Source organism: Gasterosteus aculeatus, chromosome 3 (assembly GCF_964276395.1).
Source record: "Gasterosteus aculeatus chromosome 3, fGasAcu3.hap1.1, whole genome shotgun sequence".
NCBI classification, from domain to species: domain Eukaryota; kingdom Metazoa; phylum Chordata; class Actinopteri; order Perciformes; family Gasterosteidae; genus Gasterosteus; species Gasterosteus aculeatus.
The window spans coordinates 19,005,488-19,017,793 of record NC_135690.1 but is presented as its reverse complement, the minus strand read 5'-3'; the positions used below and the strand labels follow the sequence as shown (position 1 = coordinate 19,017,793).

The following is a 12,306-nucleotide window of genomic DNA, read 5'->3' as shown; positions in this document are numbered from 1 at the left end:
CCTCAATACCTGACTCACCTGGTTGTCATGGAGACCTGTCCTCCCCTCACAATGAGTCCATCGGAACGGCTCAGTGAAACACAAGAAGGCGTAGCGCCTCGGGGTCACCTGAGCCGGATGGCTGCTGAATGTTTGATGGAGGCTGTCAGAGATCCTCTCGGCCAACAGACGTCGGGGAAACACCTGCACAGGTAGACGCCAGGAAGACGGATAACTGGTAGAGGCTTCGTCGGAACCCTCCAACAGGCAGGTACCATCTCTGTCTCTGTGCCCTTCAGCCGTCTGTAACTGTGCTTCCTTCACAGGGCAGAAGAACACGTCTCCCTCCTGCAGGACATAATCAGGTGTATCCCGTCTCAGGCGCAGATATTGGGTTTGATTTTTGTAACTTTAAGTTGGTTTAACAAGAATGAGGACTTGCGTTTGATTAACCGTCTATTTATATTTATGTATACAGTCAGAGGTTTGGACACACCTTCTCATTTAATTCCATGAGAACGTGTGTCAAAACAAATATGCTAATATATATATACATAGTATTATATATTCAAAATTCAATAATACATTAAAACTAGTGTATTGCACGTTGGAACCCTATCTGAGCAACGGGATATACATTTAGTTTCTTAACAGGTACCAGAAGAAACATTGGTCTTTCATCAGCTTGATGCAGAATGCAGCATGTGTTCAGTAGTACGGGTCCCTGTTAGTGAGGGAAAGGGGTCCAGCACAAAGGAATCTTCAGTCTGTAGAGACTGGGCAGGCGACCGATTGGAAATCCCTAGTGACAGAATGTTTGTTGTCACAGGCGATGCTCTCAGGATGTCCGACGGGAGACAGAGAACGTTGTCCACCTCTGGAGAATCTCTGTATCAGGTCCTGAGTTTGCAGAAAGGCTGCAGTCATGACGACATCAAGAAGTCCTACAGGTAAGCCTTTCCCACTCAGATGCCCCAGGTGATCAGGCTGTGTGTTAACACACGTGTGTGTGTGTGTGTGTGTGTGTGTGTGTGTGTGGCAATAGGAAGCTGGCATTGCGGTTCCACCCAGACAAGAACCCGGACAACCCGGAGGCAGCAGAGAAGTTCAAGGAGCTGAACAGCGCCCACGCCGTCCTGTCTGACCTCACCAAGAGGAACATCTATGACTCCTACGGGTCCCTGGGCCTTTACGTGGCCCAGCAGTTTGGAGAGGACAATGTCAACACCTACTTCATGCTGTCCACCTGGTGGGCCAAGGTGGGCGGGGCTTATACTGTCTCTGTGAACAAGTGACCAGGGATATGATAGGAGGCTTCAATCAGATGGTTAGTGGATCCTGGTGGGTTCTGGTGTCTCCACTGGGCCTGTTCCTGGTCTCAGGTGGTGTGGTGAAGCCTGAAGCTTCCTGGTCTCTCCTCAGGGTCTTGTCCAAGGTGGTGTAGTTGATCCTGATCTTTCCTGGTGTCTTCTCAGGGTCTCTTTCTGGTTTGTGGCGTCCTGACGGGCTGTTACTGCTGCTGCTGTCTCTGCTGCTGCTGTAACTGTTGCTTTGGGAAGCTGAAGCCGACGCCCACAGGTGAGGGGGCGGGGTCAGACTACGTCTCCCCTGACGACCTGGAGGAAGAGATCCGCAACAACCCCGACGATGGTGAGGCAACGAGATCTTTGTACTTTTAGTGGAACTGTCTTTTTTCTTCTATATAAGAATTTGTTTCTTCTATTAGATACATACACAAAAAGTAAAAAGTTGTGTGTTGTGGCCACTGAGCTAAATTTAAAATGTAATAAATATAAATGAACGTAATCGTTTCATGTCATTTAGCTGACACTTTTATCCAAAGCCACATTGCATTTTTAACCCATGGTTTTACATTTACACAGTGGGGGTAGGGTGCAGACCTAAGGGCTGCCCGGAGCATTCTGGAGGTTGAGTGTTTTGCTCAGAGACAGCCAGGGTTCAAACTGCCAACCTCACGGTTCCTGGCGCACCCTCTCTACTCCATCGTCCTTGTAATCAAATATAGAACCAATCCTAATAGCCACCGCCAGGGCATTACCATTTGATGTAACAAGTTACCCCTATGATGGTAACATTACAACATGTGGCCTTACTACAGAGACATGTGGATGTATCAGTTTCAGCCAATCGCAGATAATCATGAAGCCTCCTCTGATGGTGACATTTGTTAACAGTTTATCAGAACCAATCACTACTTTGTAGTTTATTCATATTTTGTCTTAGTGTCCCTTCTTTGTTTGTGTGTCTTTAGGCGTCGACGCTCCAGTTGTTCAGCAGCCGTTGAACCCCAGTGAGAAAACCCAGCTGATCAGTGATGGACACAAACGATATGGAGACACCTTCACATGAAAGACTTTCTGACACACAACAGGTCGGAAAGGGCCTCCTGACCGATACGTCACATGATCACCTGATCCATTTTTTATCTGGTTTTGTCACATATTTAAACCCGATTGACGTTTTGGTGCAAATCCTGCTTTGATTGGATGTTTGGTATTTTAGGGGCGGTGCTTTATTAATCTATTACAGATTTAAGTATAATCTTGAGTCTGTTTGATGTAAATATTGTCTTGTTTTGGAAGTTTGTTTCCTGTTGAAAATAAAACACAACCTGCATAATAATGCTTTTATTGTGAAATTTATTGATTTGATCAGTATTGAAAAGTACTAAAGTATAATTTAAAGTACTTGTACTTTAGTATTCCTGTTTCTATGTCACTTCTTCCTCTTATCCTGCCGGCGTTCTCAGCTCATGCTGATGCTTCTCAAAGCAGAAACACAACCCTCCAACCTGGTCTGGGTCTACTGGGTCTACTGGGCCCACTGGGCCTACTGGGTCTACTGGGCCCACTGGGCCTACTGGACCTACTGGGTCTACTGGACCTACTGGGCCTACTGGGTCTACTGGACCTACTGGGTCTACTGGGCCCACTGGGCCTCCTATTACTGACACCACTGTTACTGAGAGGATCCTGATGAGATCTTGATGCTCCTCTTCTTCTTCTCCATCACTGTTCAGCTTCTCTCACTCACCTATTTTGCTCATTCGGTGCACCTGTTGGCCACACCCCCTCGTCAGCCCCCACCTGGCGCTCTGCTGCACCTACTGTCCTTAGTATTTAAACCCCTCCTTCACGCTCACTGCCAGATCCTCCTCAATGCTGCGTTCTTCTTTCCTGCCAGATGTCCCGTTGCCGGCCCCCCCGGTCTGGTCCCCCGGTAGCGGCGCGTAGACCACGAGTTCCCCTGCTGAGCTGAAGGAGCCGCGGTTGCATCTTCTTCTTCAGGCAGTTACTAGCAGGAGGCCTCTGCTTCGTGCCGCTGACTGTCCCTTTAATAGCACCCGCTGCTCTGTCCCGCCCACTCATGACCTTTGACATATATGGCATGTCGGCATGGCAACACCTGACGTCTGTCCGTCTAAAAACAGACCGAGGTCTCCGAGTGCAGCCGGCCTCCAACGCGCTGCTTCTTCTCCTGGATTTGATCTACTTCTCGGTTCCTCTTCCTCATGGAGAGTTTGGAGAAGCAGCTCATCTGTCCCATCTGTCTGGAGATCTTCAGCAAGCCGGTGGTCATCCTGCCATGTCAACACAACCTGTGCCGGAAGTGTGCCAACGACGTCTTTCAGGTGACACACACACACACACTCAACCTCTTTGTTGGTGCTTTCAAGGACACAAGAATCATTTCTCTAATTGATTAAATGTTGAAAGATTTAAGAATAAGAAAGTACAGAATTACTGTCTTGTATTGATCATTACTTCACAGCGGTTTCACTTTATGAAATCTATGTTGTGCTGGGATTTAAGTAGAAGTGCACACCTAGTGGTAGAAATTCTAATAAAAGTAGAAATGTTTAGTGTAGAATTGTAGTCTGTGAGCTAGTAGTTATTTAATTATTAATGTATAATTACTGTACATTAACATTCTGTCACGATGTGACGGATGCTAATTGTCGTCAGGTAGCAGATGAGCAACTGAATGAAAGACCGCCGAGTGACGCAAACGTCTTGGACCACGTGAGCCGTGTCAAACCTTCATCATGTGTCCTGGTTCTAAGATGAAGACGACTCTGCATGTTCTGTTCAGTCAAATGTAGCTACATTGAATATTGGAACGTGGTAGAATTTTCCTGCAGTCACATAAGACCTGATCTCAGGATTCGGGAAATATTTCACTATTCTCATTGTATTTAACTTTAATTTGATTCCTTATCACTTTGTTTAGTTATTAAATGCTTTTTTGATTTTTAAGTTTGAGCAAGTTGACTCTTTTGATTCATCGTTTCCGGCCGGGACGAGAACAAAAGAGTTTGATCTCCCTCCGAACCCTTAACACTGGGCAAAAGTTAATGTTTGTAATTGTGATTAATCGTATGATGTTTCGCAATTAATTGCAAAATATAACAATTCATTCCAAAGTAGTGTAACCGCGTGCCCGAACCCTCGTACACCAGTTTTACCTCAGACAATAATTGTCAGGCCGGTGATGATGGCATTGACCTTTTTATCTAGTCTACCTGAACCCCACAGCAACACTAGCTGCATTATAACGGAACCTTTGAGCAACAGTTTCCTGCTATTAATGCTGCACGCTTGACTGTAAAAGCCAAACAAATGACAGAAAAGAAGATCTTATTTCATGTAATTGGATCTCGATTTTCTTCAGGCTGACTGAAGAAAAACACAACAACATTTTTTACAATGACAAAAGGAGCAAAGGGAGCTCAGTTTCTTTGTGTTCATTCTGCAGGTTTATTCTGACTTTCAGGTTCATAAATGTCATAAACAAAGATGTGATGTTGGATATTATAACATTTCGGTAGATAATGGAGTGAATTGTATTCCTTAACGTTACATTTAAAAGTGAACTCTTCCGTCGCATCACCCGCCTCCGTCCTGAATAACTTACATCCTCTTCGGCCCGCACTGCATGCTGGGATATTCAAAATAAATACGGATCAGATGTGTCCTCAAACCGGCTCCTGGAGGACTGCGTTCGGAGGAGCCGACGGATCGGACAGCCGAGTCGCAGCGGAAGTGACGTATGCGGTTGACGAATGCGTCCTGAAGGTTGCAGACTAGCGACTTTGAGACACCGCCAGTGTCTCTGTCCCCTTGAGTCGGTTGATGCGAGCCTGAAGTCTCAGGCCCGCCCCCAATGCTCATTGGTCGAGAAGCGATCTGTGTTTCTTCGTCTGCACTTTTTTATACCAACATGTTGTTTCCTCCTTATTGATTGTTCTATTCCAGTGCCTGGATGAGTAGATGTGGACACATTGTCAGTCAGAGAGCGTGATGCCTTCAGGGTCCTTCAGGGATTCCCACTGTTGTCTGAAGCTCGATGTTCAATGATGGTTAACGTTAGCTCGGCAAAGTGCTAATGCCAACTTAGTTCATCAGAGAGCAAAGTATGAAGGTCCAAACATACAGTGAAATGTCATATCTACCTGTGTGACCCCCCCCCCCCCCCCCTTCTCTCTGCAGGCATCCAATCCGTATCTGTCCACGAGGAGCGGCTCCACCGTGACGTCCGGCGGGCGGTTCCGCTGCCCCTCCTGCCGACATGAGGTGGTGCTGGATCGCCACGGAGTCTACGGGCTACAGAGGAACCTGCTGGTGGAGAACATCATTGACATGTACAAGCAGGGGAGCACCAGGTAACACACACACCCACCTGGACACACCAGGTAACACACACACACACACACCTGGACAGACCAGGTAACACACACACCCACCTGGACACACCAGGTAACACACACACCCACCTGGACACACCAGGAAACACACACACACACACACCTGGACACACCAGGTAACACACACACCCACCTGGACACACCAGGTAACACACACACCCACCTGGACACACCAGGTAACACACACACCCACCTGGACACACCAGGTAACACACGCACACCCACCTGGACACACCAGGTAACACACACCCACCCACCTGGACAAAACAGGTAACACACACCCACCCACCTGGACACACCAGGTAACACACCCATCCACCTGGACACACCAGGTAACACACCCATACCCACCTGGACACATCAGGTAACACACACACACACACACCTGGACAGACCAGGTAACACACACACCCACCTGGACACACCAGGAAACACACACACACACACACCTGGACACACCAGGAAACACACACACACACCTGGACACACCAGGTAACACACACACCCACCTGGACACACCAGGTAACACACACACCCACCTGGACACACCAGGTAACACACGCACACCCACCTGGACACACCAGGTAACACACACACACGCACCTGGACACACCAGGTAACACACACACACACACACCTGGACACACCAGGTAACACGCACACACACACACCTGGACACACCAGGTAACACACACACACACACACCTGGACACACCAGGTAACACACACACACACACACACCTGGACACACCAGGTAACACACACACACCTGGACACACCAGGTAACACACACACACCTGGACACACCAGGTAACACACACACACACACACCTGGACACACCAGGTAACACACACACACACACACACCTGGACACACCAGGTAACACACACACACCTGGACACACCAGGTAACACACACACACACACACACCTGGACACACCAGGTAACACACACACACACCTGGACACACCAGGTAACACACGCACACCCACCCGGACACACCAGGTAACACACACACACGCACCTGGACACACCAGGTAACACGCACACACACACACCTGGACACACCAGGTAACACACACACACACACCTGGACACACCAGGTAACACACACACACACACACACACCTGGACACACCAGGTAACACACACACACACCTGGACACACCAGGTAACACACACACACACACACCTGGACACACCAGGTAACACACACACACACCTGGACACACCAGGTAACACACGCACACACACCTGGACACACCAGGCAACACACACACATACACCTGGACACACCAGGTAACACACACACACACACACACACACACCTGGACACACCAGGTAACACACACACATACACCTGGACACACCAGGTAACACACACCTGGACACACCAGGTAACACGCACACACACACCTGGACACACCAGGTATCACACACACACACGCCTTGACACACCAGGTAACACACACACACACACCAGGTAACACCCCCCCCCCCCCCCGGGGAACACACACACACACACACCCAAGGGACACACCAGGTAACACACACGTGTATGACACTCCATCTTGGATTTTATTTTGGTAACACACAACGCTAGCAGGACATCAAAGTCTGATGAAACCGCTGTCTGTCCCCTCGCCCGTCTTTCTGTCTCTCTGAGCAGCAGACCGGCCCCTGAGGAGAAGCAGGAGCAGCCGATGTGTGAGACCCATGAAGAGGAGAAGATCAACATCTACTGTGTCACCTGCAGTGTTCCCACCTGTTCTCTGTGTAAAGTGTTCGGAGCCCACAAAGACTGTGAGGTCGCGCCGCTGGACAACGTCTTCCACAAGCAGAAGGTAAGGTGTCTCACACCTGATGTGGTACATCACAGACAGGTTCTGTCAGGAATCATGATCTGGTATCGTGTGTGTGTGTGTGTGTGTGTGTGTGTGTGTGTGTGTGTGTGTAGGCTGAGCTCACTGACTGTATCTCCATGCTGGTTGGTAACAATGAGAGGACTCAGCTTGTCATCATTCAGCTGGAGGAAACCTGCACAACTGTCAACGTGAGTTCACCTCCCGACTCACCTGGACCCAAACTGACTGACGGAGACTCACCTGGACCCAAACTGACTGACGGAGACCCACCTGGACCCAAACTGAGTCACCTGTGTTCTCAGGAGAACGGTCGGCGGCAGAAGTCGAAGGTGTGCGAGACGTTCGACCACCTGTTCGCTCTGCTGGAGGAGAAGAAAGGCGAGATGACGCTGAGGATCAGCTCTGAACAGGAGGAGAAGCTGGACTACCTGAGAGGTCTGAGGCGGAGGTACAGCGAACACCTAGAGAGCACCGCCAAGCTGCTTGAGACCGCCATCCAGGCCATGGACGAGTCTGAGATGGCCGTGTTCCTGCAGGTGAGCCTAAACGCATCGCGGACGACAGGAAGTGACCCGTCAGATTTTTCTTCAAAATAACAATTAACTGACTGATTTCTTGTTGTAGAAAATATAAGGATAATAATTATATTACAATAATATGATTGTATGTAAGTGCTGGGAAACAGTTATACTTTTTAACAAATAATTGCAATTGAGTGCAGAAAAACGCCATTAATTGTCATTTGAAAATTTCAATAATTGATTAAAAAGTAGTGTGTTATGAACTTTTTGTTTGCAAAAACTGTAAACAAACCAGCTGCTTTTGAACAATATTCCCTTCACAGTAACAGTTAAGATTTTTCTTGTACATTTCATTTTAAACAATCCAATATAAAAGGAAAGCTGTTTGCACTGCATTGTTATGGAGAAACAAGTTACCCTCCACAATAAAAGCATTAAACAAGTTGAGATTTATAAATGTGAACACGTGCCAACATTTAATCAGAACCAATTGATAAAAAGGATTATTATCTATAGCCTTATTCTACAAACCAATAGCATTTTATTTTATTACTTGTTGTCTATTGTCACACTGTCTGCTGTCACGCACCAACCAACCAGACAAATTCCTTGTATGTTTGACACATTTAGTCAATAAATGATTCCTGATCATTACCTCTGATCAGTAGCTGAGGGTTTTATACTCTGATGTCCATGTTGATTCTGGATTTCTTTGGAGAATCTGAAAAGGATAAAAACACACTTAGTGGTGCAGCTTAACGGTAACTTTGGTCCCATTGACTTCGTGTAGAAGACATTTAACATGAAATGTTCCAATAGTTTGCTGCCTGTGTGAATTCTCACTGCAGCAGTCTGAGGGCTTTAAATGCTCTAAATCTAAAGAGAGATGTGTTACGTTACCATGACAACGTCTATGATCTACAACTGAGGGGATTCATTAAGTTTTACTCTTGGATTTCAACCTATTTCAGGCTCATAAAATAAGATTAACATTCTCTATTTTATGTGTTTTTGGTAATATTTAATGTTAAAAACGTATGACAGTCTGAACACACGTGCCGTCCTTTGTCTGGTGACCCCGTATTTAACCTCACGTTGCAATGACTTGTGGGTCCATAAGGGCTGGAAGGCCTTGAAGTGCGTGAGGACGGGATTGGCCGTGTGTCCTCTCAGCCAGTGAGCCACGCACCATAAATAACTGCGTTCAGAGTGGAATAAGATGATGAAAAGTCACTTATTATGAATGAAGTCAGCAGTAACTAATCGTTTCTCCTCCCACAGACGACCAAACCTCTGCTGCACAAGTGAGTCTTTACCAATGTGTAGACAACATTAATATTGATGGTAATATGAACACTGAGGATGATGACGTGCAGGATCGTGGAGGGAACAAACACGTCTCACATCGATGAAGTCCAACATGGCTACGAGAACATGGAGCACTTCACCGCCGACTTTGAGCTCCAGAGAAGGGCGCTGATGAAGGTTGACTTCACCACACGTAAGAAACAGGAAGTAGTCACCTGACCGGCAACCACCGAGCGGCTCTGCCTCTAACTGTTTATCCTCCTCAGATGATCAAGAGGATGTCGATGAAGAAGCAGTGGAGGGTCGAGGGAGGCGCTCAGCCAATCCACAGCCTCCTCTGTCTCCTGGGCAGCCCACGGCGGTCCAGCTCTCAGCCACGCCCCCTCAGAGACGCTCCGAGACTCCACCCACCATGACGCCAATGACAAAACAACCAGCCTCGTCCGCGATCCAAGCCACGCCCCCTCTGCCCATCCCCTCCGCCGCCCAAGTATGTCACGTGTTGCATTCAATGTCTTTCATTCAAACATTAAAATATATTTATCTATTAGGATTTGCATAATTCAATTGAATCACATTTCATTTACAATATTTGTATTTAATAATTTTACAATCAAATGTGTTCACTAAGCTTCTCCCTGTATTACTTCTATCGTCCTCCTCTTCCTCTTCCTCTTCCTCTCAGTCTGATCAGCATGAGGAGGAGGATGGAGACGATACCAAGCACGTCTTCTCCTTCAGTTGGCTCAACCAGAAGTAAAACCAGGACCCATCGGCCTGCAGTCCTTTATTATCTTGTATCAGTGGCGGCCATAGAGGCCCAAGTTCTTTCTTTGTTATTATATTAAAGATGCATTTTACAAATGGTCAGTATGTGTTTTTGAAACATGGAGTAAATGAAGATATCTGTGGAAATCTTTTCTGCACCTCCTCTCTCCATGTCTCAGCCGAGTGCGTGTCCCCTGCGTGTCCCCTGCGTGTCCCTTGCGTGTCCCCTGCGTGTCCCCTGCGTGTCCCCTGCGTGTCCCTTGCGTGTCTTTTCACGCCTCCCTGCGTGCGTCTAAAGCTTTGCAGCGTCCTGCAGCAGCAGGCTGTGATTGGTCTGCTGACTACGTCCTTTAGAGTCTCACGTCTCCGTTTTCACAGCACAATACGGCCGTTATTAAAAGGAAGAACGTTTACGAGAGAACGGATCAGATTGAAGAGCTTTTAAATATGAGCGCTTGTACAAGCCGTCATTGGCGGACTATGAGGACGCCGGACGGCCTCTGATTCATGGAGGGAGATCTCCACCAACGAGGGGAACAAAGTCGTGGAGGAAAATACGGGACAAATGTGTCCGTGATGAAAAGCAGCAGTGTGGATGCACGGGGCAATAAAGTCTATGATCAATAAATAAAGCAACCAGCGACTTCCACACACAAAGACGTGACTCTCTAGGTCGCTCAGTCCCGCTCGCCATGTTGGTAAAAGTAACGTCACTGCAGGACGGGGATGAAAACATATTCTGTATTTTTTTATATATATATAAAAACTCTCACCAGCCACCGCTCACCGGAGCTCCAAACCCATTTAATTCATCTTATTGATCCTGTGCTCTGAGTCCGGTGAGGCAAACACCACGAACACACGTTGTTCCTCACTGACTGGCTCGATGCTTAGCTCCTATGCTAATTTCACCATGCTAACGTTCACACTGTTTCCATTAACCTCCATAAAGTCTCCTCATGCATTTTTGATCGAGTGATACTTTTACCGCTGAAGGACGTCCAGTCTGTTCACTGGAGGACGGATTTACGTTGGTTCCTTGAGTGTTTGTGGAAATAAACTTGTGACGTCGGTTTGAAGCAGCGCAGGACGTTTTATTGATGATATCAAATGTTCACCGTCAGTGTATCAGATCCTCCTTTAGATTCTACTCAGTTAGTTACAGTCATTATATGTAGATGTGTGTGTAACACATGCGGATGAAACTGATGGGTGAGAGCGAAGCGGTCAGCCATCACAACCTTCAGACCGGTGGACTACTTTCCGAAGGTGTCCATCATCTTGCGGTTGCTGTCGGCCTGCTGGGCCATCTGCTCGGCCCGGGCCATCTCCAGAACTCCTCTCAGCAGGTGGAAGGTCAGATCCAGAGAGATGGGAGCCTCTTCGGACCTCCTGCCCATCCCTCCGGCCCCTTCCTCCACCTCCAGGACCCTGTTCACTGCCGGAGAGGAGGGGAGGAGACCTGGAGAGGCAGCGGTGGGGGGTCCTCCACCCACTCGCAGGGACAGCTCCTCCCCCAGGTGGAGCAGCAGTGGTCGGGGGAGGAGACGGTGGAAGCTGGCGGGGCAGTCGGCTGGTCGACAGTCAGCGGGGGGGGAGACGCCGAGCGCGACCACCAAGCACAACAACACCTTCATCTTCATCAGGCCCACGGACACGAGCTGAGGGATTAGAGTCCACGTCTCATATATACATGTATGTATATATATATATACATGTATATATATATACATACATGTACATATATACATACATGTATATATATATATAATCTAATAACGTCTAAATATTAAACATCCTTCTCTTACCTGATTGTCCTGCAGTGCTGTTGTCTGTCTCCGTGTCTCTGTCTGTCTTCATCCAGCTCAGCTCTGAAGTCGTGCAAATGAGACATTTTCTACTTTATATATCAGTGAGTGGGGGGATGCGTGGGGGGGAGTGTGGGGGGATGCATGGGGGGCGTGGGGATGCGTGGAGGGGCGTGGGGGGGGCGTCGGGGGGCTTGCACCGCTTTGTGAATGGGGCCGATGATGACGATGATGTGACCTTTGTGAGCTTCGCTGTGGACGTTCTCTTTGACCTTCATCTCCTCCAGTGACACAAACACTTTGTGTCTGAAGACGTCTTCTTCACTAAGAA

The 12,306-nt window shown here is 47.9% G+C and overlaps 3 protein-coding genes across 4 annotated transcripts; 2 read left to right on the top strand and 1 right to left on the bottom strand.

The window, feature by feature from the left end:
* The first annotated feature begins 149 nt into the window (after positions 1-149).
* On the top strand, positions 150-2,622 carry LOC120816554 (dnaJ homolog subfamily C member 5). Of its 2 annotated transcripts, XM_040172254.2 has the most exons (5): positions 150-250; positions 809-929; positions 1,025-1,238; positions 1,455-1,629; positions 2,252-2,622. In XM_040172254.2, exons 2-5 carry the CDS (start codon positions 823-825, stop codon positions 2,347-2,349), a joined length of 594 nt encoding a protein of 197 aa, XP_040028188.2. In that variant the 5' UTR covers positions 150-250; positions 809-822; the 3' UTR covers positions 2,350-2,622. The 2 variants fall into 2 exon arrangements, with proteins under 2 accessions (XP_040028188.2, XP_040028187.2); XM_040172253.2 differs by lacking the exon at positions 150-250 and having other exon boundaries at positions 537-929.
* A 753-nt stretch (positions 2,623-3,375) lies between these two features.
* LOC120816565 (E3 ubiquitin-protein ligase TRIM63) lies at positions 3,376-10,264 on the top strand. Its single transcript, XM_040172267.2, has 9 exons — positions 3,376-3,631; positions 5,490-5,662; positions 7,375-7,549; positions 7,663-7,758; positions 7,873-8,106; positions 9,373-9,395; positions 9,468-9,592; positions 9,666-9,889; positions 10,085-10,264. The coding sequence occupies exons 1-9, from the start codon at positions 3,512-3,514 to the stop codon at positions 10,157-10,159; spliced, it is 1,245 nt and encodes a 414-aa protein (XP_040028201.2). The 5' UTR covers positions 3,376-3,511; the 3' UTR covers positions 10,160-10,264.
* Positions 10,265-11,243: 979 nt separating this feature from the next.
* On the bottom strand, positions 11,244-12,046 carry crha (corticotropin releasing hormone a). Its single transcript, XM_040171783.2, has 2 exons — positions 11,976-12,046; positions 11,244-11,828 (listed from the first exon to the last, which is right to left on the bottom strand). Exon 2 carries the CDS (start codon positions 11,808-11,810, stop codon positions 11,424-11,426), a length of 387 nt encoding a protein of 128 aa, XP_040027717.1. The 5' UTR covers positions 11,811-11,828; positions 11,976-12,046; the 3' UTR covers positions 11,244-11,423.
* Positions 12,047-12,306: the final 260 nt, after the last annotated feature.

Bases quoted from the DNA above. Each gene is read 5' to 3' on its own strand.
- LOC120816554 (XM_040172253.2), top strand. From the start codon at position 682: ATGTGTTCAGTAGTACGGGTCCCTGTTAGTGAGGGAAAGGGGTCCAGC. The intron at 930-1,024 runs GTAAGCCTTTCC...GTGTGGCAATAG, and splicing joins GACATCAAGAAGTCCTACAG to GAAGCTGGCATTGCGGTTCC. The intron at 1,630-2,251 runs GTGAGGCAACGA...GTGTGTCTTTAG, and splicing joins CCGCAACAACCCCGACGATG to GCGTCGACGCTCCAGTTGTT.
- LOC120816565 (XM_040172267.2), top strand. From the start codon at position 3,512: ATGGAGAGTTTGGAGAAGCAGCTCATCTGTCCCATCTGTCTGGAGATC. The intron at 3,632-5,489 runs GTGACACACACA...TTCTCTCTGCAG, and splicing joins GTGCCAACGACGTCTTTCAG to GCATCCAATCCGTATCTGTC. The intron at 7,550-7,662 runs GTAAGGTGTCTC...GTGTGTGTGTAG, and splicing joins ACGTCTTCCACAAGCAGAAG to GCTGAGCTCACTGACTGTAT.
- crha (XM_040171783.2), bottom strand. From the start codon at position 11,810: ATGAAGATGAAGGTGTTGTTGTGCTTGGTGGTCGCGCTCGGCGTCTCC.